Raw genomic sequence first — 23,920 nt, forward strand, 5'->3', positions numbered from 1 at the left:
GCCGTTCTTCCATGGCCAGAGGTCCCTGCGGGGAGGGGAGGGGAGGGGAGGGGAGGGGTGGGGCCACATGTGGACCTGCTCTCAAGGCAGCCCCCAGGGAGGCCTGAGGGAGGAGGAGCTGGCCAACAAAGAAGATTCCAGAAAGGAGAACGGCTGGCTTCCGCAAGGCCTGCAGGAACAAGCATGGAGTGTCAGGGAACCCACATAACTGCTCAGGGACTTGGTGACGCAGGAAGGGACAGGGCACTTGTAGGGAAGGGACCGAGGGACGGCAGAGAGCCAGGAGGCCCCTGTGAGGGTCAATGCCACCGAGGCCAGAGCCAAACGCATACCACTCACCACAGAGATTTAACAGTTTAATAACGACTCCTCCACAGACCGACGGGGCAGCTACCGCACCACGTCTCACGGCAGGGCCCGACGTGCACCACACGCTTGCCCCGGGGGCAGCTGACGGGAGGCCCTGAGGACACAGAGCGCCCTCCCTGCCCGCTGGCCCGCACAGCAGGACCTCTCCTCAGAGCAGCGGCCGGGCCTGAGCGCGTCCCTTCTCTCTGGGGGCCAAAGGGCAGGACAAGGTGCCGGCCCACCTTGCCCCCCTCCGCTCGCTCCGCCCCGAGCACCTACACGGACGGCCCTCGGAGGGACCGACGGGCCTGCAGCCCACCCCACGCAGCCCGGGCTGAGCGGCCTCTCCCAGGAGGCGGCCCCGTCCCGGTGGGCCACGAAGGCGGCAGGCGCCCACCCGCAGCGAGGCTCAGGCCCAGCGTGGTGGCTCCTCACCGAGCCGCCGGGCCTGGCTGCTCCTGACCCCTGACCCTGGTGGGAGGCGGCTAGAGCCCCGTCAGGTCCACAATGGCCTTGATGAAGATGGCGTCATCGCGCACGTAGGAGTTCTTGGCCTCCATCTTGGAAACGGGGCAGAAGAGGGGGCAGCCGCTCGCGATGTTCATGTCGCTGACTGGCCTCTGGAAGGAGGACGAGGTCACGTCGGGTCTAAAGGCGTCGATCACGTGCTCCCGGTTGTTCTGGTCAAGCAGCATTAAGGTCACCTGGGGGAGAGCGCCCCGCGGAGGGACAACGCTGAGTCACGGCTCCCCCCCCCGCTCCACGGCTACCGGGTGTCAACCCCGTCTGGGTGATCTGCGCTCCGGCACCTTCTGTGACCAACCCCTGGGATCCCAGGCTACGGTCAGGGCTACGTGGAGCTGCATCGTTGGTGCCTTTTCTTATGTTCACGTGGCAAACGTTTCCTTGCCAGAGGGCTCCCAGAATACCTGCCGCCCTCCCGGAGGAACAGCACTTTTCAGATGCGCTGCCTCCACCAGGAAGACCACGGGGCTGGCCCGGCACGGCGAAGGGGAAGGACGACGGCACCGGCACCTCCGATCCCTCACCCAACTGTGACACGGGAGCCTCAGGTACGGTCTCCAGCCGTGGCCCTTCCTCTGAAACCAGCCCCGAGGCGGCATCTGGAACCGCTGGCCCTAAGTGGCCGGAAGCCCCGGGGCCGAGCGGGTGGCGCCCCGGCTCCACTGCAGCGACAGAGCCACGTGAGGCCCTGGGCCCAGGAGCCCGAGGGCCCATCCTGACAGCCTGCCGCCCACCGGGGTCCCCAGAGCGGCCGCTGGGACAGCCTCGCGTACCTTTTGGTTGAAGGGCCACCGCAGGAGGGCGTCGTTGGGGCCCTTCATCACCACAAAGAAGAGAGACAGGTGCGTCCCGCGCCCGGTGCCATCTCCGTTCAGGTAGATGCGCAGACACATCTTGTAGCCGTACCTGCTCGTGTAGAAGGCTGCAGGGGGGACGGGAGGGAGCGTCAGTGAAGCCAGGCCGAGGGCTCGTGCTCCCCGCAAGGAACAGAAACGCAGGGACAACACCCAGGTTGGGGGCACGTACTTCTCCTCTAAGGACGCAGTTAGTTCCTAGCGAGAACAAACGCCCAAAAGAAAAATAGGTAATTAGAAGAAATGTTTTTAGGGGCGCCTGGGTGGCTCAGCTGGTTGAGCGTCCAAGTCTTAATTTCAGCTCAGGTCATGGTCTCACAGTTAGTGCACAGATCTGAGCCCCGCGTCAGACTCGCTGCTCTCAGCACAGTGCCCGCTTCAGAGCCTCTGTCCGCCCTCCCGACTCTGTCTCTCCCCCACTCACACCTGCTCTCAAGAGTAAACATTAAAAAACAGCATTTCTAAAAACCCTAAATGTAACCCCAAAACAGGACCAGCCGTGAAGTTCGGGGGGGGGGGGGGGGGCTTGGCTCTAGTCAAAAGGCCGTGGTCAGACCTGAGCCGGGGCCTGGAAAGGGCACAGTGGGGGAGACCCTGGGACAAGCCAGAGGCGACATTCCCAATATCCAGCATGGCGCCCAGAGACACACAGGAGCCCAGACACGGCACGAGGCCGGGCACCACCAGGAGCGGCCCTCACGGTCTTCCTGCCCGTGCCCCCGGAAACCACCCTCCCTCGGCTCCCCGGACACCAGCCCGCTCCGGCTGCGCAGCTCTGCCTGAGCACAGACGAGCGTCTCCCGGGGGCGCGTCACGGGGCCACCCCAGCTGGAGCTCACGCTCATTTCTCTATCAGGTTCCGCCAGAGCTGGACCCGGAGGAAAGCTGATCAGCAGGCACGCTCCCACTCCCGAGGAAACGCACTAGCAAAAGGAGCTGCCTGCTCGCATCCAGTGCAGAGGGGCCGGCCTCCCGAACACGCCGCTCCCCACGTGGCAGTCGCCCGTCCCAGCCAGGAAGACAGAGCGTGAGCATCCGGTTCCAGGGGACGGCGCGGTCGCGGGCGGGCCTGCCTGCGGCCCTGTACCCGCCAGCAGGAGAGGCGCCCCGCCCCTGCCCCCCGCTCGCCCGGGCTCCGAACACACAACCACGCAGCAGCAACTTCACCGAAGCAAACGGTAAAGGGCGCCCGTGGGGTGGCAGGCTCCTCGGTGCGGGGTGGGGGGCCGGGCTCGGCAGGAAGGGCCGTGGGCCGCGCGTGGCCCTGGCAGAGCAAGGGAGCCCGCCGCGTGGACGAGCGCCGCCTTCTCCCCAGCGGTGCCTTCCAGGGAACACCCCTGCGAGTACCCGCCCGAAGTTCCGTGCGTGAGGGGAGTCCCGGCCCAGGCGGCCACCCGCCCACCCCGCGTCCTCCTGCGGAGGCGCTGCCGGCACAGCAGGGGCCTCCAGCCCGAGGGTGCGCGAGTAGCTCGGACACCAGCAGCTCTGAGGACAAGTTCCAGAACGGCACCTGGAGAGAAGATGGCGGGCGTGCGGCCAGCCACAGCTTCCTGGCGCTTCCTGGCGAAATCCGAGATCTTCCAGATAAACACGCCGTCGAAGGTGGACGCCTCCATCTCGTGGACCTTCTGCTCCAGCTCGGCCATGGCCAGGTCCTTCAGGCCGATGCTCCTCTCCAGCTGCTGCACCTGGGGGCGCAGGGGGCCCCGTGAGGGTGCCGGCGGGAGGGGCTGCGGGCCTCAGGGGCCACCTTGCATTTCGCAGGACGGCGCCTAGGGAAGTGCCCGCACGCCCACCTTTCCACCGACTTCGAGCAGGACGGCTTCTCCCACTGCCCGGGGCTTGACTGGGCTCAGCTCGTAGGGGAGCTCCGTCCCCACAACACCCCCGACCCCACCCGCGCCCGAGACTCGAGAGCTCAGTGTCAGGAAACGCACTTGTGGAACCCACAGGCCCGAGAGGAGGGGCCACCTCCCAGAGGCCTCCAGCACCCCCACGTCAGGCCCATCGGTGCACACGGCTCCGAGAGGGACTCCGGCTCAGACACAGAAGCGGAGAAGCAGGAGGAGCGTCACGCTGGAACTCAAGGTGCCATCCCTGAAATCCCAGCTCCGAGCCCCCGTGATGCCCCGGGGCCCGCCCAGACTAGCCCTGGGGGCCCCGGGCCCAGACCTTGTTACTCAGGGCCTCGATCCTGTCCTGGTCCAGTCGGTGCTGCCGGCCACAGGCCTCGGCGGTCATGGCCACCCTCTCCACCTCCCGGTTCAGGACGCAGACGATGTTCTCGAAGGTGGCCGTCTTCCTCTCCAGGGCCTCACACCGCTGCCGGAGCTCCGCGGCCTTGGGGAGCTCGGCCTCGGGGTGCAGCGTGCCGGCTTCCCAGCCCCCGACCTCGCCTTGGCCCAGGAAGCGGCCATCGGCCCCCGACGGGTGCCTGGCCTCCAGGAGGCCGCCCAGCAGCATGGCCAGGTGCTCCCGGAGCCACTGGGCCTCGTGCTGCTGCTGCTTCTCACTCTCCACCTGTGGAGGGAAGACGGGGAGGCTCACGGCGCCGCACCCGCACTCGGCTCGGAGCCAGAGCCCCACGGACGTGCCGCAAGGTGCGGCGACGCCTCCGCGTCATTCGCTTGCCGGCACGTCACCTGTCGCTGGTGTCACTGTCTTTCCAAAATCCAAACCTTCCTGGTGACTCGTCTGCTTTCATGTGAAGTAACGGGAAAGAAGACACGGTTTAAAACTGCCCGGGGTGGAGGGTGGGGGGGACCAGTAAAGCTAAGCTTCTTCAAATCCTCTTTATCGTACGGTTCTGACCCGGCAGCCAATTTCTCCTGAGACTTCACAACAAACTTAAAAAAGTTAAACGCTCCCAAAACACCAAACGAAGGAAAGAACAGGCCCCGTGAGGCACAGCGCCCAGGGCACAGCTCCCCAGCGGGGCTCTGACGGGACGCCCCTGCCAATCCGGAGGGGCGTGTGTGAGGCCTCAGGTCAGGATGAGGTCAACAGGCTCAAGACGACACGCGCCCTCAGCGGCAATCACACTCAGGCCACGGTGGACTCTGGCCGCTGGAAGGGCGGTGTCTGCAGCACCCGGGGCCAGGCCTGGCCTCGGGCGGCGTCCAGGGCAGGAGGGCCCAGGGCCTGCATGGGAACGGACCGCCACCACGTCACCAAACAATGAGCAACGGTGGGAGGTGACACCAGAGAGCGGGTGTCAAGGCACCAGGTGACAGCACAGCCGGGGCTACCACCCTTGGAAGTTTCTGAGGAGCAGAGCACCGGCCGTCCCCCAGGCTCTCAGAGAGCCCCTTGGGGGACAGACGGTCAGGGAAAACGGTAGAGGCCAAGCGGACAGAGAACCGCCCAGCCCTGAGGGAGCTGAATGGAAGCTGACAGGTCAAGGTCCTGAGGTGGGAATGGGTCAGTGTGCCCAAGGACGGACAAGCCAGTGACTGGTGCAGAGACGACGTCAGAGGCAGCCAGGGCCACACAGGCCACGGAAGTAGGGGAGGCAGGTGGGTCCAGGACCTGTGTGCAGGCAGCATTGGTCTCTGGCTGCCCTGGATGTGAGGCCGGTGACACGAGGTGCTCTTTTTGGGAAGGTACAAAAACAGGGCAGGGGGGCAGGGGGGTAGGGGGGTGGGGGGTGGGCACGTGTCACAGTGTGCGGCCGAGGCCAGAAACGCCCACCAGACACCAGGGAGGTACAAGGCCCTGGGCATTTTCAGCAGAGGGACGCGAGCCCTGAGACTGGGACACCTGACGGCCGAGCAGGTGGACAAGGCAGCAGAAACGGGAGGGAAACCAGGAGGCCAGTCTGAAGGCTCGGCAGATCCGGCATTCGGGGAGAGGGCACGCGGCACGCTTCTGCAGGCTCCGCCCACTCACGAGGATCGACGGTCACCCGCCCAGCCCCCAGCGGACGGACCCAGGGCCCACGGGACTCACCATCTCGGGGCAGCCGACAGCACGGAACCTGCACGGGACTCGGCATCTGCCACATGCCCGGACGTGGTCCTGGAACTGGAAGGACGGGCGCCGTCAGTGCCCTTACTCTCTCCTCCCTGCCACCGTCCCCTCCCCGGACCCCACCCCCACCGGCCTGGCCCCTGCGGTCTCAGGCTGAACACGGCCCACAACCCACCACAGGTGTGCACGTACACGCGCACGCACACGTGGCCACGTGGCCTGTGCGTGTCAACGAAGGGAGGTGGGTGCAGGCCAAGGGCTTCAGAACACGCGCAGACGCCCAGCCCCGTGCTCGGGCCTCTGCACCCCAGTCTCTCCACCACAGCTCGTAGGACACATTGTGTCGAGGGCCCCCGGGCCCTTGGGAGCGAGGAGGGGCTGGCCTGACCGGGGGTCAGACGCCCACGACGGACCAGCAGGGTGCTGGGACACGACAACGCCGATGCCGACAGGCGCGGAACCCAGAGAGCCTGGCCGTGCACACGCCGGGCACTGACACGGGCGGCACGTTCCGCCAGCAAAGACCAGGGCAGAGGGGGGCACTCGTAAGTGGGCAAGGGCGAGTGGTCCCTCTGCCTCCATCTGCCAGGGCCGTGGAAGAGAGAGACCGTCAGAGCTACGAATGCCAGACAAAAATAAATGAAACGTTAAACTAAGTAAAAGGACAGGGGACCGTGGCCCAAACCACCGCTGACACTTAGGGCGTCAAACACAGAGAAAAGGAGCACGGAGTCTCCCCCCGTTGCAAGAGGCGGGCGGGAGTCCCGATGTTCCCGGTCAGGGATGCGGGCCAGCCCGGAGCGAACAGCTCCCAGCCTGGCTCACGCCGGGACAGAGGGGAACTGGGAGTCCCGAGAGCCCCTATCTGCCCCCACCTTGGGGGTCTGTCATGGTGCCTGTGGGCGGGGCCTGGGCTCGGCCAGTCAGCACACTTTCCCCGGTTTCCAAAACTCGAAGCCCACTCCGTCCGTAAAGGGCGATCTCAGACTAGAAAGCCGAGGCGGACGGCAGCTCAGCACCGAGACGGCCTCCCGGGGCCGCCAGACCAGAGGCGTGCGCGTGAGTCCCAGAAACGAGGCCGCCAGCGTGGTCCACGACTGACACTGTGAAAGCAGCCGTAGGCCGGGGCGGCACACGTAAGCCACCAGGCCGAGGGGATCCGGCACCGAGATGCTCCGCGGCAAGAGGGCTGAGAACACATGGAATCAGGCAAAAATCCGAACCGGAAGCGTCAGTATGAAGCCGTAGTACGTTCTCTCTTTACCGGGAGCTCGGAGCCTGCCCCCAGCCCTGCGGGGTTCTGGATGCAGGTGAGCGTGCGCGCAGGGGTGAGATTGAGTGGCGGCCAGCATCTCAGGCGTGTGCGACTTCTCCCGGGCCGGGTCACTTCCACCGTGGGAAGCGTAACAGAACAGCGGCCCACGGGCCACCACTGAGCACGGGGCACAACGCGCACGCCCCCGCCCCGTCGTCACAGGCGCCAGGAAACCACTTACTTTCTCGCGGGAGATCTTCTTCTTGCCACAGCCGTCACAGGTCAGGGGGAACTTGGGGCAGACTTCGTGGTGCGCCTGAAAGACAGCGGTCAGGAGCCGGGGCGTGCGTGAGGTCACCCTTGCCACCTCGTGGCCTCGTTCCGGGGTCGTGGCTCCCGAGACCCCTGATGGGGCAGCTCCCACAGGCACTCGCAAGTGTCACTTGGGAGGGTCAGAGCAGACCCCCCTCTTCTCCATCTGGCAGCTCGGGGCCACATGAGGACAAGCCATCCACGGCGACCAGGGCAGAGCACCGCTGCTGGTCACCCGAACTGAAACCAGGCCACTGAGGAGCAAGGCCGTGGGATGTTGAGACCCTGGCCCTGTGAGCAGCCACATGCCCCGTGAGTGGACGCACTCAGGCCTCTGGACCGAATGGTCTACAGAATGGGGGTCTGAGGGGAACAGCAAGGACAGACGTGCAGCCCAGCTTCTTCAAGGAACAGCGGCAAAAACAAACAAACAAAAAAACAAGCAGCCCCGCAGAGCACAATTAAAGAGACCTTGCAGACACACCATCAAGATGCAGCGTGGGGACCGTGTGGACCCCGATCCCGACAAATCAGATGTCGGGAGACACGGGCACCAAGTGAGCCGGGGATGGCGGGGGGGGAGTCGCCACTGAGACCCGAAGGGACGGTGGCATGTGCAGCGGTCTAAGAGCAAACGTGCTCAGAAACACATTCTCAGTTTCCAGGAGACACGACACAAAGCCTGGGACCCCCTAGCAAGCAGGGGGAGCCACGTGGCGCCAGGCGTGTGGGGACACGGACACGCTCCAGGGAGGGTGGCCCAGGCCTGGCGCTGCGGCTCCCTCCATGTGAGTTTTTCTAAAATAAAACAGGTTTTTAAAACCACTCGGCTCGGGGCGCCTGGGTGGCGCAGTCGGTTAAGCGTCCGACTTCAGCCAGGTCACGATCTCGCGGTCCGTGAGTTCGAGCCCCGCGTCAGGCTCTGGGCTGATGGCTCGGAGCCTGGAGCCTGTTTCCGATTCTGTGTCTCCCTCTCTCTCTGACCCTCCCCCGTTCATGCTCTGTCTCTCTCTGTCCCAAAAAATAAATAAAAAACGTTGAAAAAAAATTTAAAAAAAAAAAAAAATAAAACCACTCGGCTCTGCCTTCAGATCCGCCCGAGTTCCTACCAGGAACCTTCCACCCAGCTGATTGCGAGCGACGGACTGGTGGGACGCGGCGAAAACGCCACAGCGGCCGCGACAGCGGGACGGCAGGCTCAGCGTTGGGGCTCGAGGAGCTAGGGGAGCCCTGCCGGACGCCCTCACCTTCAGGTCGGCCCAGCAGCAGGGCGCCCGGCAGTGCCTGCAGCTGAGGCTCCTCTCTGGGCACTCTTGTTCCGAGTGCCGCTCCTTCTCTCCGAGGCGAACCAGGCCTCTGCACGCCGGGCACTCGGTCAGCATGAACGGGCAGTGTCCTTCGTGGCAGCTCTGGCAACAAAGGGAGCACGGCGTCAACAGGGCACGCGGCAGACACGGTGCGCACACAGCTGGCCGTCCCGGCTGCGGCTCCGCTCAGGCTCCGATGCCAGGCGCCGGGCCCCGTCCCGAAGCCACAAGCACCGGGCACTCATCCGCTCCGACGCCTGTGCTCCAGGTGAGACCGGGGGGGGGGGGGGGGGGGAGGGGGAGGACGCCACGCTAGCTGGCTGCACCCCACCCACGTGACACCCCAGGGATATCCCACCCCGTTGAAGCTTCAGACTGACACTCAGGGACAACAGGATCACTGGCCAGAGAGTGAGAAGGGCCACGGAGCCCAGGCCGAGGCGGAGGGACGAAGCCGGCTTGCTGGGTGCAGGGCGGCCAGGGCCGGAGTGGGGCAGGCTCTCGGTGGACAGGAGGCACAGGAGCGATGAGGGCTGATGTGCTGGGAGGACGGACCACAGCGGCCAGACCGAGCAGAGGAGGACAGGGAGCCCACCCGCTCATCCCACGCCTGTGCTGACAGCCCACAGGCAGTGGGCCCGGGGAGGGCACGTGCTGACCCAGGGAGGCAGGGCCCGGCCGGGGGTCCGCCAGTAGGAGGAAGGTGCAGTGAGGAGGGCGGGATGTGCTGTCTCCCGGCTGGAGCCACAGAGCCGCGAGTGGCTGGAACCCGGCTGAACCTCAGCTGGAGGACGACGCTGTGGGAGGGGCTTGGGGCAGAGAAGCCGGTGGGTGGGTGGCGGGAAGGTGGGAGAGGCAGGAGTGCCCCCAGGGTGCTGGTCCCTGACCAGCCCGGCACTCCCTGCGGGCGTGGCACGAAGTTCCCAGCAAGGGGAACAGCAGAGGGGTGCCGGGTGGAGAGACCTCTAGGTTTGTTTGCCGTCCCTTTTATTGTGTCAAAACACGCACGACACAAATTTACCATCTTAACCGCTTTTAAGGGCATCGAGCACAGTCACGTTGTTGTGCATCCGTCCCCAGAACGTATTCATCTTCCCAGACTGGACTCTGTCCTGTGACACACGGCCCCTCCCCTCCCCCGGGATCCGACGCCTCCAGGGCCTCCGGTAAGCGTCCACTCCTACAGAACGTGTCCCCTGCAACGGGCTACTCTCAGCACGGTCTAAGTTTTAGGTAGGACACACGAGGCCACATCAGGGACGACGTGGGGCCTGCTGGGCAAGGAGGCAGAGGTGGCTGCGAGAGGAAAGTTCTAGACCGGCCAGAGCAGAAGCAGGCTCAGCCACTCCAGCGAGGTTCAGGCTGGGCAGCTCTGGGCTGCGATGCCCGAGGGGCGTGGTCTTTGGGGTTTCCCTGCAGAATCCCGGTTGTGGGGTACCTGAGGGGAGCAGGGGAGCCTCCGACCTGCTCTTCCCGAGTGGGGAACAGGGTGGTCGTGTCTCCGTCCCGCACCAGGGGCCTGGCTGTTGGCGCCAAAGCCCAGCATGTACAGGGCAGAGGCCACGGGTGAGCCCCAGGGATGCGGAACGCGTGGGGTGTCCTTCCCGCACAGTGTGGAAACTCTGGATGTCACGTCCGGTGGCGCCAATGCCTCCTCACGGACCCCACGTCACCAGTCTCCCGGGGCGGGCACCCCTGCCCTCTGACTTCCCACGGGGACACATACAGACCAGATGCTACATTCCCAGCTGGCCGCCCTAGTGACCCCACGGCAGCCCGACAGAGCACCCCATATGCTGCCAGGTGAGGTCCCAGCCTGTCCAAAGAACATGTCGTGGACTGCCTGGCTGCACAAAGCCCGGGTCCTCACAGCCTGCGCCCGGCCTCCCTGAAGCGCCCCCACAGCCCCTGGGCTCCTCCGCTCCCTGCCCACAGCTGCTCGAAGGCTCCCGGCTGGGCACACGGCCCGGTCCCCCACCATCCACCTGCACTTGCCACAGGGTCCCTGGGGCTCTGGCCGGTGGATGTCACATACCCCACCACGATCCAACAACAGGCAGCGCCCGGGCCACACCACGAGTGTTACACCATAAACACTCGAAATGAACCAAGGACAAGTCTCAGAAGTGATCATGGCTCAGAGTGGAAAAGATACAGCGGCTACAGCTGAGGTGCTTGGATTTCATTGAAGGAGTGTTAACACATAACATGGGAGTCCCCAAGGGAAGCACAGAGCAAGCAGGCACCCCCGGGAGGGCTGAGGGCATGCAGCCCCCTGCCGACGGCCGCCCCTGGGCCCGGCTGACGGCGGAGGCCTGAGTTCATCATCCCAGGGCCTCTCTGGAGCAGGCACTCAGCACCACCACCCTCGAGGGATCAGAGGGACCACCTTCACGTCCACTCAGGGAGAAGCACACGCCTTGGAGACATCAGCCTTTATTCAACCAGAATTCAAACTAAGTGTCTCGGTGAAAAGAACTGTGCTGACTCTGAATTCACAGGGATGTGCGGGACATCAAGCAGGCTTGACTCGGTCTCCCCTTTCAACTATGACCACTAGTCACCCCTGTCCCCCATCCCGCCTTCAGCGGAGAGCTTCCCCCCTGCCAGCCAGCCCCTCCTCTGCCTCCAGCCGCAGGCTCCTGCACCCGCCCCCAGAGAAACGGCCCTGGGGCTGTGCACACGGGCACCTTTGGCACCTGGCAGGCGCCCCACTAACATCTTTGAACTGGAGTTTTAAATTATTGGGTTCTCAGAAAATACCAGGCATCATTGCAAAGGAAAAACATATTCAGAGGCTAACCGGGACTCTCCGAACAGCTCAGCCACAGCTCCAGCATTTCACAACACCACTGGTCCCAGCCCCACAAAGGGCAGCGAGCTGGCTCAGAGAGGAGGGCGGTGTGCACAGAGGCCTTGATCTCACCCAGGCCCGTGACGTTCACAGCCAGGGACAGGGTTTACCAAAGGCCAGGCCCAGTGTCCCAGAGCAGCGCCCGCCCTCCCACATGACCAAACCCACCCTCTCAGGGACTTTCCGGGGCTCTCCGGGCCAGCCAGGGACTTTCCAGCCTGCATGCCTGCAGGGCCGTGGCCGAGCCCACAGGCTGGCTGCGGTCCCTGGCCCTCAGCCGGAGGCCCACGAAGCCACCGCCCACCCACACCGCGGGCCTGGAGGCAGCAGAAACCGGCCTTCCAGACCGGGAGGTGGCGGCGGCGGGGGGGGGGGGGGGGGGGGTGGGGGGGGGTGGTGGTATTCCACCTGTCCCCAGGGGGTCTCTGGGTCCCTACAGAAGGCAGCACAGCCCACTGTGCCTACTTCCTGGGCCCACCAGCCCCCAGAGCCTGCTCGGGCTTCCCACCCTCCCGGGAGAGACCCCAAACCCCAAGGCCTGCTGTCGGGACAGCCCCGGGCAGTAACGGCCGCAGGCCTGTGCTGCTGAGCAGGGCCGCCCTGCTGTGCGGGTATGGCCGGGAGCCTCTGGGTCTCACTCCCAGGAAGGCAGCAGTGAGGGTGCAGGGAGACGAGAGCTGCTCCACTCGAGGCCCCAGGCGCCTGCTGGATGGACAGCACGTCTCACCTTCCCCACCAGAGGCTCCTCCCTGGGTACGGCCAAGCCGCTCCCCTGGAAACACGCGGCTGAGAGCCCGAAGACCAAAAAGGCTAGTGGGTCAAGAGAACGAGGGAAGGACGGCACACAGGCCGGGAGCCCGGGTCCCAGTTTCAGACCCAATGGGCCCTCCCTCACCGTCACGACTCAGTGCCCAGGGCCCACCCCACGACGGGGCTGTCCTAGGGCCCGAGGCAGGCCTAGCTCCTGAGCCTGAGCCTAGGAGAGCCAGGCTTCCGTACCCACAGCCTCTCCGGCCTCGCCTATGGGGCTGCCCATCTGAGAGCCCCACCTGCCGCTCCATGCCAGTCCCAACCTCTTGTCCTGGCGGCGGCCTGGCTGCTTCTTGCCTCTCTGGGTTTCGCTGTTTCAGGGCTGTAACGGGAGTGGATGGCCACAGGACCGGTCCCCTAAGTCGGGCTCCTCTCACTGAACGGAGTACCCTTAAGGTCTGTTCATACGTGTCACCATTTTGTTCCCTCCCTTTTACGGCTGAATCCTATTCCGTGGTGTGGACTGACCATGTCTTGTCTGTCCCACCGTCAGCTGGCGGATGCTCGGCTGCCATGACATTTGCGCACGAGTAAGTGGGCTGTGCCAGTTAAGAGGACGGCCGAGCGAGCGAGCGAGCTGTGGACGCTGCGCGAGGGCGGGCAGGTCCGGTCACACAGAGGCCCCGCTGTACCAACGCAGGGACGCACGCTAGCCTTGCCTGGCTGGGACAGGCCACGGCAGGATGGGAACAGCAGCCACCGCCCTGTCACTGGCCAGATGCCTTTCTGTGACCGCAGATCGAACGTGGCTACTCCTGCAACGTCCAATGTCTAGACAGTTCGAGAAAAGAAAGCCCTAGTCTGAAGACTACGGAAAAATCCCACCGAGCAAGAAAGCTACTTTCCTGCACGTTCAGCCCCGCAGAGCCAGCGCAAGGTCCTAGCGCACCCGGCCCCCTCGCTGCCACCCGCCACAACCCTCCACAGATGACACCGGGCCCGGCCAGGTGCAAGCCCCACCCGAGGCCACAGTCCCCAGGCCCCTGGGTCCACACGCGGGTCGTCGGCAGCCGCCGCCTCCTCTGCAGACGTCAGCCAGGCTTGCAGCCGGCAGGCTGACGAGGGCTCTGCGGGCCGCTTTGGGGACGGGGTCCAGGCTCGAGGCCGAGCCGGTGCGGGGGCCCCTACCTCATACTCTTTAAGGGTCCCCTTCCAGGTGCAGCCGTCGCTGGGACACACGGCCGGCAGGCTCTCCACCTCCCTGCGCGCAGCGTTGTCCGGGAACGCCTGAGGAGAGCATTCCTAGGTTAGGCCTCCACCCGCTGCCCCCTGCCTGCCCCGCCGCCAGCCTTCCAGAACGAGGCCCAGCGGCAGACGTAGCAGCTCCAAGCTCTAGCGGCCACCGGGGCAGCGAAGGCGGGTCCTAGCTGCCAGAACGCCATGAGGCCATTGGTGTCACTAAAAGAAACATCAAAACGTTTTCTGTGTTTTGACGTTTTTTGCTTACAGACTTTCACTTACCGAACCGCTTTCCAAAATAGAAACGCCCTCTTCGTATATCCCTTCGTGAACACAGGCGGCACAGTTCTGAGGCCCGGAGCTGGGGGGAGAAGGGAGGGGCCGGCCATCAAACCCGCTGCAAAGAGCAGAGAGCACTAGGCCGCCCGCCCAGCGCCACTCCTCGCCCCATTCTGCACTTTCTAGACTGAGATGGAATCAGGGAGGAGCACGCATCGACGTCCAATGTTTAAGACATTTAGGGGCGCCTGGGTGGCTCAGTGGGTTAAGTGTCCGACTTTGGCTCAGGTCACGATCTCACAGTTTGTGGGTTCAAGCCCCGCATGGGGCTCTGTGCTGACAGCTCGGAGCCTAGAGCCCGCTTCGGATTCTGGGTCTCCCTCTCTCTCTCTGCCCCTCCCCTGCTCATGCTGTCTCTCAAAAACAAACCTTAAGAAGGAAACAAGTAAATAAAAACAAAATACTTAAAACAGGGGAGAGGATTCCAATCCTCTAACGGTGACCCTCCCGCTATGAACAAAGGTGCTCTCTGGTGGCTCAGCTGGGCGCCCAGGCGTGAGGTGCTGGCTCCCTGGGCCCACCCACGGCCCTCGACGTGCCAGTGGCCCTCAGACCAGACTTCACAAGCTCCTGGGGACATGTGCCTCCAAGGCACATGCAACATGAACCCCAAGTGTGATTTTCAGCTGTCTTGTGCCCACATGACACGCACGGACACCCACGGAGCAGTGGCAGCAGACGGGCTCTCGTGGTGTTCGTTTCACTCCCTGTGTCCACGCTGCCCCGGCAACCCGCGACTCCTCCTCTTCGGTCGCTAACTTCACTTTCCTATCTGCAGTGCGCCTCTGCCTTCAGGGGGTGTCGCCGGGAGCACGGCCCGACCCGAGGCCGAACCCGCCACCCGCCACCGGCCCCCCAGTACCTCAGGATGCTGGTCAGGCAGTAGGAGCAGTAGCGGTGGCCGCACTGTGCCTGGAAGGGCCTGCGCAGGACGTTCCTGCAGGCCGAGCACAGGTACTTGTCCTCTGGCTTGGTCCCCAGCAGGGTCTTTGAGAAGCCGGGCTGCAACACGTCTAGGGAGCCGGGAGGGGTCACGCTGGCCGCAGCCATGGGAGCCGCGAACCGCCACGTCCTAAGGAAGAGCACAGAGCAGGAGAGGGTCACGCAGGGGCCTAAGAGCCGCCTCGACTGCAGAATAACCCCCCGCGGAAAATGGCCCTTGCCCGGCGGTGAGGGGTCGGGGTCGCCAAGCCGAACAGTGGTCTAGAATCGGAGAACCAGGATTTCAGCACCGCGGGGAGCCCTGCAGACAATCTAGTCCCATCTCCCACCACAAACATGGAAATCGAGGCTCGGCCAGGGTGGCGCTCTGCCCACGCCGCACAGCTGTGCCAGCACGCCCACTCCAAAGCCCCCAGGCCAACAGGCCATCCTCAAGGTCACCTGGCCCGGCTCGCTGACCCACCGACAGAGCGAGTGCCGGCATCCGGGAGGCCACCTTCTGGCTACACAGCCATCGGCAGCCCTTATCCTCGTGCCTTTCTGTCTCCCCCAGACCTCCTACAGATCAGCCTGGCAGGCAAGAAATTCTGACCTGCCTGTGCTCGGGCCCTAGGCAGCCCCCAGGACGCGGCCACCCCACGCGTCATACTCTCCAACGTCACCCCTGACAGCAGGCACGCAGCCTGCCGGGCACCACCGCTCTGCTCCCTGGCCACCATCACCAGGGTGCCCCCTCTAGAGAGCTGCCCGCTGCTGTGCACCAGGCCTTGGCAAGGCCCCCAGGACACACGAGCTGGACAGGGGACAGGCTCCCACAGTGTTCTGACCCCTTGCGTGGGATGCACAGATCAACAACCAGCATCTCAAAAAGCCAGAAGGAACCGTACCTGCTAACCCTCCAAGCTGGACAAGTACCCAGGTGCCACCTGAACACGCAGCACGTTGACCTCAGAGCCACCCTGGCCCGTTTGCAATCGCTCCAAAGAGCTTTCTTCCCCAAATGCCCCTGGAAACACAGCCCCGTGTCTTCTCACGGATGTGCGTGGGGAACATGCCAACTTTCGAACCAGGATGTTCTGAAATGACACCTCTTTTTTTTTTTTTTTTTTTTTAAATTTTTTTTTTTTCCCAACGGTTTTTATTTATTTTTGGGACAGAGAGAGACAGACAGAACATGAACGGGGGAGGGGCAGAGAGAGGGAGACACAGAATCGGAAACAGGCTCCAGGCTCCGAGCCATCAGCCCAAAGCCTGACGCGGGGCTCAAACTCACGGACCGCGAGATCGTGACCTGGCTGAAGTCGGACGCTTAACCGACTGCGCCACCCAGGCGCCCCTGAAATGACACCTCTTTCCAACGTTCGTGGGGCTGTCTTCCCTGGCCTAAGCTGGTGTGACACCACAGGAAGCAGCAACAGACGGTGTGCCCCTGTCTCCCATCTGCCGGGCACAGCCACTTTCAACCAAGGCTTCTGGACTCGTAGTCGGCGAGGCCTCGCTTGGGCCGCGTGCCAGAGCACACAGGCATTTGCTCCTCCAACCACAGGACATATGAGGTGTCGTGCCCGAAGCCACTTGGCAGGAGGCCACGGCGCCCTCTCACTGGTCCACACACTCTCAGCACGTGTGGGCGTGTCTGGGCCCCTGCCCCATCCATCTGTCCCTCTGACGAGCGGGGGAATTCACTCTCTCAAGCCCGACGGCACACAAAAGCGCTACGAGGCGCCACTCACTAAAGCCTTTTGGTAGACGCCGACAGTGCAGGCCAGGGCAGCCGAGGAGGGAGGACCCCTCAGCCCACGCCTCTCAAGGCCACGTCTGGATGTGCTACACAGAAGCACTACCAAGAGCGAAGGGCTCGTGAAAGTCCACTTACTCTCACGAGGTGATTTCACGAGCCATCAACGACGTACAAATCAATGCTCTAAACTACGTTAGCGGGGGCGTGCCTGGGTGGCTCAGTCGGTTGAGTGTCTGACTTCAGCTCAGGTCATGATCTCGTGGTTTGTGAGTTCAAGCCCCGCGTCGGGCTCTGTGCCGACAGCTCGGAGCCTGGAGCCTGCTTCGGATTCTGTGTCTCCCTCGCTCTCTGCCCCTCCCCCGCTCGTGCGCGCGCGCGCGTGCGCGCACACACACACACACACACACTCTTTCTCTCTCAAAAATAAACACTAAAAAAAATTTTAAAAATCACTGGTAAAAAAAAAAAAAAAGCCACACTTTAGATCTCTACTCTGTATTTATTACCTTAAATGAAATCCAACATCAAAAGTAAAGGAGTGTAAGCACACGACCATGTTACACAGGGGCAGAGGAGACTAAAGTAAGAAACCAACAGCCCCGTGACAGTACGAGGATTACGGCGATGCTTTCTTTTGAAAGCCTCACTGAGCAGCCTCCCCTACAGTCTGCGAGACAAAGCTTTATTCTGGCACCGACATTCTGTCTTCTAGAAACCAGACCCGGCTTCTTGGCCGACTGATCACACCTTCTTCGGCAGGTCCCACTGCCCTAGCCCATCAGCATATGCTCCCATTAGACGTACAAGACCCACACGGACGTGGTCTCTTTCTGGCCTTGACCTCTGTCAGCTCTGGCCAGACCTCGATGACCTCGCGAACACAGCTTAGTCAGCAGTCACTACTACCCGACACAGCTGGACGGCGGGGATCGGTATTTCTGTCCTAAACGCAGAGACAGGCCCTGGAGGACCCACGGATTCCACCCAGCGCCACGGCACCAGCCCCCGGGTCCCGCCGTGGCCCATGCCACGCCTGGGGAGTTCTCAGTGCTCACGACCTTAAACGTCGTGTTCAAATCTCGTTTATAACGCATTTTAACTTTTACAAACCATAACGAAAGACATCACAGAGACTCAAAAGCACTGCCCCAAAATGTAACGCTTTGAAGGCCACCAATACATCAAGTCCCGCCGCAGTGGCGGGCTGGCTGCCCCGACCACAGAAGAAAACTTCCCCATCCCCGCGCCTGGACTTGACTCCCTGGTGGCCTGCACATGTCCACCCATCTGGGCCTCCCCAGATGACCGGCGCAGTCAGCAGCCCCGACACAGGCACCAAGGACGGTGGGCGGGGCGGCCACCGGAGAACAGGACTCGGGGCTCGTGGGCACCCCAACCCGGAACCTCAACATCCTGCTGGCCCTTTCAAGCTTCCCGCCTATTTCCCAAATACTGACTCTCTCGGGTAAGTTGCTCATAACCAGAGCAACTCCACTGGCAATGAATGTGTGAACGAGGACTCCCATGCAGTCTGCCCCGGATCTCACATCAACTGATTCCCCAAAAACAAGCTCCAGTTAACTTCCGTACAACAGATTCACATTTTGTTAAAAGGGCATCTCTATCAGAGACGAGACAGTATTTACAGAATAGTTCCAGTTATGTGACGTTTGAGAACAGGCAAACCAGCCCACGACAACACAAGCTGGGAAGTGATGACGTCTGGCTGCACGAGCCTGTGGCACACGAGACGTCTGCTCTCCTTCCCGGTTCCTGGCACAGAGCTCCTAAAACCCCTGGGATTTCCAGAGCAACGGGGCCAAGGGAGCACCTTCTGTGACTCATAAGCCCCTTTCACGCCGCCCCCTGTGAGGGAGGAGAGGGGCCGGAGACTGACCTAACCACCCATGACCAATAAGGCAATTGATCGTACTTTCGTGAAGGAGCCCCCGTAACACCCGGACCAGGGAGGTTCAGAGTGCTCCCGGACTGGTGACCCGTCACCGTGCCGAGAGGCTGACACGCCGGAGAGTGTGGGGGCCTGGCAGCCCTGCCCCACACCTGCCCTGTGCATCTTCCCACCTGGCTCTGCACGGAATCAGTGTCTCCCTGAGTTCTGTGAGCCACTCTGGGCTCAGTGAACCCAAAGAGAGGTCACAGGAATGCCACGTTTGGCGTCAGAAGCGCTGAGTACAGAAACGCAGACGTGCCGGAGAGGCCCGGGTACGCAGACGACCGCGCACCGAGCTGTACCCTCAGGATCTGTGTATTTTGCTGTACGTGCACCTCAACTTCCAAAGGAAAAGATGGAGTTTCGGGAAGCCTGGCTGGCTCAGTCGAGGAGGTGCAACTCAATCTCGAGGTTGTGAGTTCGAGTCCCACACCGGGTGTAGAGACTACTTAAATAAGTTCTAAAGACTAAGAAAAAGATGTAAATCTCTAATTACGGTATACCCATACACGTTTATCCAAAATAACTCTGTCTCATGATACTAAAAATGGTAAAGCAGGAGGGCGCCTGGGTGGCTCAGTCCGCGAAGCACCCGACTTTGGCTCGGCTCATGATCTCACGGTCCGTGAGTTCGAGCCCCACACCAGGCTCTACGTCGTCAGCGTGGATCCCGCTTCGGACCCTCCGGCCCCTCTCTGCCCCTCCCGGGCTCGCGCGCGCTCGCACGCCATTTCAAAAATAAATAAATAGTAAAAAAATAGTTTTTAATTGCAGAGAACCCGAAAGTCAGGTTCTGACAGGAAGAAGCCCCGAAAGAGCGGTGCATCTGGCACCGTGTGCTGCCCTCCCGTTTCCTCCGCTGCAGGTGGGGCTGGCGGCAGCCCCTTCACAAGCCCGGGGCCCGGCCTGGGTGCAGAGCACGGGGACACCTTCACATGCGCCGACGCTCCAAACTAAGGCATTATGAGCAGACATTGCAGGTGGGTGAGTGTGTGTTTAATATTTACTTCTGAGAGAGAGAGAGAGACAGAGTGCGAGCAGGGGAGGGGCAGAGGGAGAGGGAGACCCAGAATCCGAAGCAGGCTCCAGGCTCCCGGGAGTCAGGACAGAGCCCGACGCGGGGCTCGAGCTCATGAACAGTGAGTTTGTGACCTGAGCCACCCAGGCGCTCCTACGTGTTTCTAGTCCCAGGTGCTGGCGCGCGTGCCTTCGTACCACCTAAATGTTGATCTTGAGTCCCTCTGATTAAAAACCAGGGCTCTCAGCAGGGACAAGATGATCAGTCATGATGCAGCGACTGTCCCTTCGTTCCACCTGACCCAGCTGACCACCCCGCTCGCCTCCCCTCTCCCTGACCTCTGAGTGTGAGTGCCTGCACATCCCCAGCCCCCTGAAAAGCTGGGTCCCCCCTTCGGTCGCTCCAGTGGAATCCTCAGAGATCTCTCTCTCTCTCTCTCTCTCATCCACCGTCTCCAATGCATCGGTAGATCCATTGGCTCTACCCTCCACAGACCCCTGGAATCTGACCACATTGCTGCAGTCAGGCCTTGGCCACCATCCACTGTGTCCTGAGCCTCCACCCTTCCTCCACCCTGCCCGTCCAAGCATCTCTTTCTCAGCAAGGCCTTCCCTGTCACCTGTCACCGACACTGCACTGTGCTGGCCTCCTTGTGTGGGCCTGTCCCTCTGGAATGAAAGCTAAGCGCCAGGAGGCAGGGACTGGGAGGGGGCAGGAGGAGGGACCCAGGCCTGGGCACGGGGCGCAGGAGCGCCCTCTGGGCTTTCCAGGCTTCCGCTCATCCACGGACTCCGGTGCCCGTGAAGCCGGCCCTTCCTCCACACCATTCCAAAGTGGGGCACGCCGATCCCGGAACCGGGATGGAGTGTCCCTTCAGAGTCATGCCCCTATTCTCCTCCTCGCCCCCACCCGCTGAGTCCTCACCTCCCTAAACCACAACCGGGTCACCTGCTCCACCGCCCACAGGGCCCTGCAGGGGATGCGGCCTCGATGCTGCTCCCACTCAGAGCTCGCACATCTCAGCTCAGACCCCGGACGGCTTCCGCTGAGTCTGCCTCTTGCACCCTCCTCACAGGCTCGGCACCCTCCGTGCAGGGGTGAGGCCCTGTGGTGGGACAGGGACCTGTCCTCCCTGTGGACACAAGAACCAGGCCTTGAGAGTGGTCCGCACGCATCCCCATGAAGGAGCGGGCCCAGTGCAAGGAGAATGGCACACCGCCCACAGGCCTGGACTCCAGACCACGACGAAGATGTGCTCCCCATTCTGGGCATCATCTGCGGGGTGTGTGGGTAATTTCTTCCGGGTTTTCTTCTCCGGACCGTCCCGCCCTGGCCTCTGGGCATGTTCGTGATGTCCCGCCGTGGAAACCCACCTGGCAACTGCCCACCGCCAGACAGGGACCCAGATGTGGCCCTCAAAACACAAAGTGAAAAGGCCTTTATCCTCCCGGAGAAGATGCGTTCTCCAGCGACCAGCGAGTACGGTACATCCTGTGCTCTAGTACCCAGAGCATAACCAATACTGCAGAACGAACCTGGTCCCCGAGTGACATTCGCATTTATTTCCCTGGGAAGTTTAGAAACCGCTCGAGAGAGAGAACCCCTCGCTGAAAGCCCCCTCTCCTTGGAGCCCCCTCCGAGGGAGCCAGCAAGGCTCTCTCCATCACACGGCACGGGTGTTTACAGCCTGCCCTCCCCCCTCCCAGGACACTGAGGCAGGTAACGGGACAGGACCACAGGATGCAGAGATCTGTGACACAACACAGCAGGACACCGGAGGCAAGGACCAGCACAGAGGCCCGAGGTCACAGTGCACGCGTTTGGGGACTGCGGCCATGGGGACTGGGCTCTATTCTGAGAACCAGGTGTCCGGGGAGAGGGGAGGGATCTGCGTCTGCTCAGATGCGTGGAGATGCCACTTCTAGAAGCACTGAGGGGCTCTGTGGCTTCCAGAGGCTTTAAACAAATCAACTCTTAGCATTTTTGTTTTTCTAAGATTTTTGGGAGAGAGAGACAGTGTGTGAGCAGGGGAGAGACAGAGAGAGAGGAGACACAGAATCCGAAGCAGGCTCCAGGCTCCGAGCCATCAGCCCAGAGCCTGACGCGGGGCTCGAACCCACGGACCGCGAGATCATGACCTGGACCGAAGCCGGACGCTCAACCGACTGAGCCACCCAGCCACCCCTTGTTTCTTGATTCCAGCGTTCGCGAATACCGTGGTGCGTAAATCATACTGCAATTAAGCTGTTCAAGAAAAATACAACTCGAGCAACAATTTCGGGTTGACTGAGACCTGCACCTAAAACCAGCAACCGAGTCGACAGACGGCACTGCCCTCCAGATGCCCCCTCTGCTGAGAGCGGCTGCGCTGGCCCAGCACGCCCCCCCTGTGCTCTGCCCCACACTCGCTGGCTTGCTCACTCGCTGGCGTGCACTCTCTCTCACACACACACACACACACGCGCGCGCGCACACGCGCGCACACACACACACTCTCTCTGTCCCGGGCTCCTCCAACAGACAGTTCCGAGCGGCCCCACTCCAGGATCTGGGCCTCACCTTCATCACGGGGACGCTCACCGGGCTCCTGCCCACACACGGGGCACCCCACCTCTACTCACAGGCTGCAGGACGCGACAGTGCTGTGACTGGCACCCTGATGTGACAGCTGATCTTTGAACGCGGGTCTGAACTGCTTGGATCCGCTCCTGCACAGACTGTTTACAGCCCGTTACAGTAAACGTGCTTTCTCCTCCCTACGAGTTTACCATTTTCCTCTAACGCACGCACGGTCAGAATCCGGCACACCACACACAAGGGGGTCTGGGGCAGCCGGCTCTTCACACGATCGCCAGGGCTTCTGCCCAACCGCAGGCTGCTAGCTAAGTGAAGGCGGGAGTCACAGGCGTGCTCACTCCGCAGCACACGTCCGAAAACTGGAACGAGACAGCATTTAGTGTGGCCTCTGCACGATGACCCGAAAATTTGGGAAGCGTTCCCATTTCAAAAAAAAAAGAAGGGAAGAAAAAAACGTTACACGCAGATTTTCAACTGCGCAGGGAGGGGGTTGGCGCCCCCACCCCCTTGTATGTTCAAGGGTCAAGTGTGAAGGTTCCGGAGCCACAGGAGGTGGGGGGGCTGAGGGCAGGGAACCCAGAGAGCAGGTGACGAAGACAGGCGGCAGGAGACACTGATACCTCCAGGATAAGTCGCAGGGGCGAGGGCGCAACAGGGTGAGAAAAGGTGACCCCAGAGGTCCACCCACCACCCTGAGGTTCAGGGAGCTCGTCCAGATCTGAAACAGGTGAGAACTCGCCTCTCGGAGGAAGAAGGGAGCACCAGGTAGGCAGGGGAGCCCACAGCTGGGGTCAACGCAAGGGGTACGCGGCGCACAGGCCAGCAACCAAAGTTCAAGGCAGCCAGGCTGGTGGGTGGAACGCTGTGACCCCGGGTCGTGGCCCCCCGGCCGTGACCTCGCACAGTGGGCCGGGGCGCTGCGGACGGCATGTCACCGCGTGGGGACCCCGCGCCACGGCCCCCGGCCGGAGCCGCCGTGGACGCCCGCGGGCGTTCGCGAACTTTCCTGCGCCGGCCCCGCTCCGACTTTCAGTTTCCGGCTGCCCGGCTCCGAAAAATCCCCTCAGGCCCGCGGGGCGGCGACCCTGCCGCCGGGGCCCTGACTCCCCGGAGCCGCCCGCCGCCGCCCTGGCCACCGCCGCCGCCCCCCGGCCCCAACCCCCACCGCGACCCCCACCGCGACCCCGACCCCGACCCCGACCCCACCAGCTGGACTCACCAACGGTCGCCGCGCGCCCGGAACTGCACGCCCGCCCAGCAGCCGCCGCCGCCGCCACCGCCGCCGCCGCGGACCCGCCCCCGAGCCCGCCTGACTGACTGACGCGGGGCCCTACCAGGAGCGCTCAGCCAGCCGCAGCTGGCTCCGAATGGCCAGTTATCTCCCCCCGCCCTCCGCGTTGGCCCGCCCCCCTGACAGACTGACACGGGACCCAACCAGGAGCGCGCCGGAGCCGCAGCGGGCGCCGATTGGTCCGAGCCGCCGCTGCGTGGGTACTTAAGTTGAGCCCAGCCCAGGCTCTGTCCGAGCAGAGCAGGTGGGTGCCGGGCGTCGTGTGCTTCTTGTGCGGTGCGGGTCCGGCCTGCGCGAAGGTCTTCCGTGCTTTTAACCTCCTGAGAGCCTGGCCGATGCCCGCGAAGGGTCAGCCCGGGCCGCGGGCACGGCGGTGGCACCTCCCCTCTCCCCGGAGTCCTGCTCACAGCTGGGCCCCGGTTTGGGTCACAACTCTGAAAAAAAAAAAAAAATTAAAAAACCACCCTGCTCGCTTAAAGAGTACGAAGGACATAAGGTCGGCTGTCGGGGTTGTGAAATGTTCTACAACCACATAGCGGCGATGGTTGCCCAACATTATGAATGTACAAATGCCACTGAATCGTACCCTTTAAAATGATTTCAATGGTGAATTTTATGTTGTGTGAATTTCACCAGCAAACAAAGCCA

At 62.8% G+C, this 23,920-nt stretch overlaps 1 protein-coding gene across 3 annotated transcripts; it reads right to left on the reverse strand.

Annotated features, from left to right (window-relative positions):
* Positions 1–343: 343 nt before the first annotated feature.
* TRAF2 (TNF receptor associated factor 2) lies at positions 344–23,286 on the reverse strand. Of its 3 annotated transcripts, none has more exons than XM_058693472.1 (11): positions 23,201–23,286; positions 14,615–14,824; positions 13,696–13,774; positions 13,363–13,461; positions 8,511–8,672; positions 7,193–7,267; positions 5,676–5,750; positions 3,900–4,247; positions 3,238–3,415; positions 1,647–1,795; positions 344–1,052 (listed from the first exon to the last, which is right to left on the reverse strand). In XM_058693472.1, exons 2-11 carry the CDS (start codon positions 14,800–14,802, stop codon positions 834–836), a joined length of 1,572 nt encoding a protein of 523 aa, XP_058549455.1. In that variant the 5' UTR covers positions 14,803–14,824; positions 23,201–23,286; the 3' UTR covers positions 344–833. The 3 variants fall into 3 exon arrangements, with proteins under 3 accessions (XP_058549455.1, XP_058549454.1, XP_058549453.1); XM_058693471.1 differs by lacking the exon at positions 23,201–23,286 and adding an exon at positions 22,721–22,971 and having other exon boundaries at positions 3,238–3,409; XM_058693470.1 differs by lacking the exon at positions 23,201–23,286 and adding an exon at positions 22,721–22,947.
* Between the last annotated feature and the right edge of the window lie 634 nt (positions 23,287–23,920).

Source organism: Neofelis nebulosa, chromosome 12, assembly GCF_028018385.1.
Source record: "Neofelis nebulosa isolate mNeoNeb1 chromosome 12, mNeoNeb1.pri, whole genome shotgun sequence".
In the NCBI taxonomy this organism is placed as follows: domain Eukaryota; kingdom Metazoa; phylum Chordata; class Mammalia; order Carnivora; family Felidae; genus Neofelis; species Neofelis nebulosa.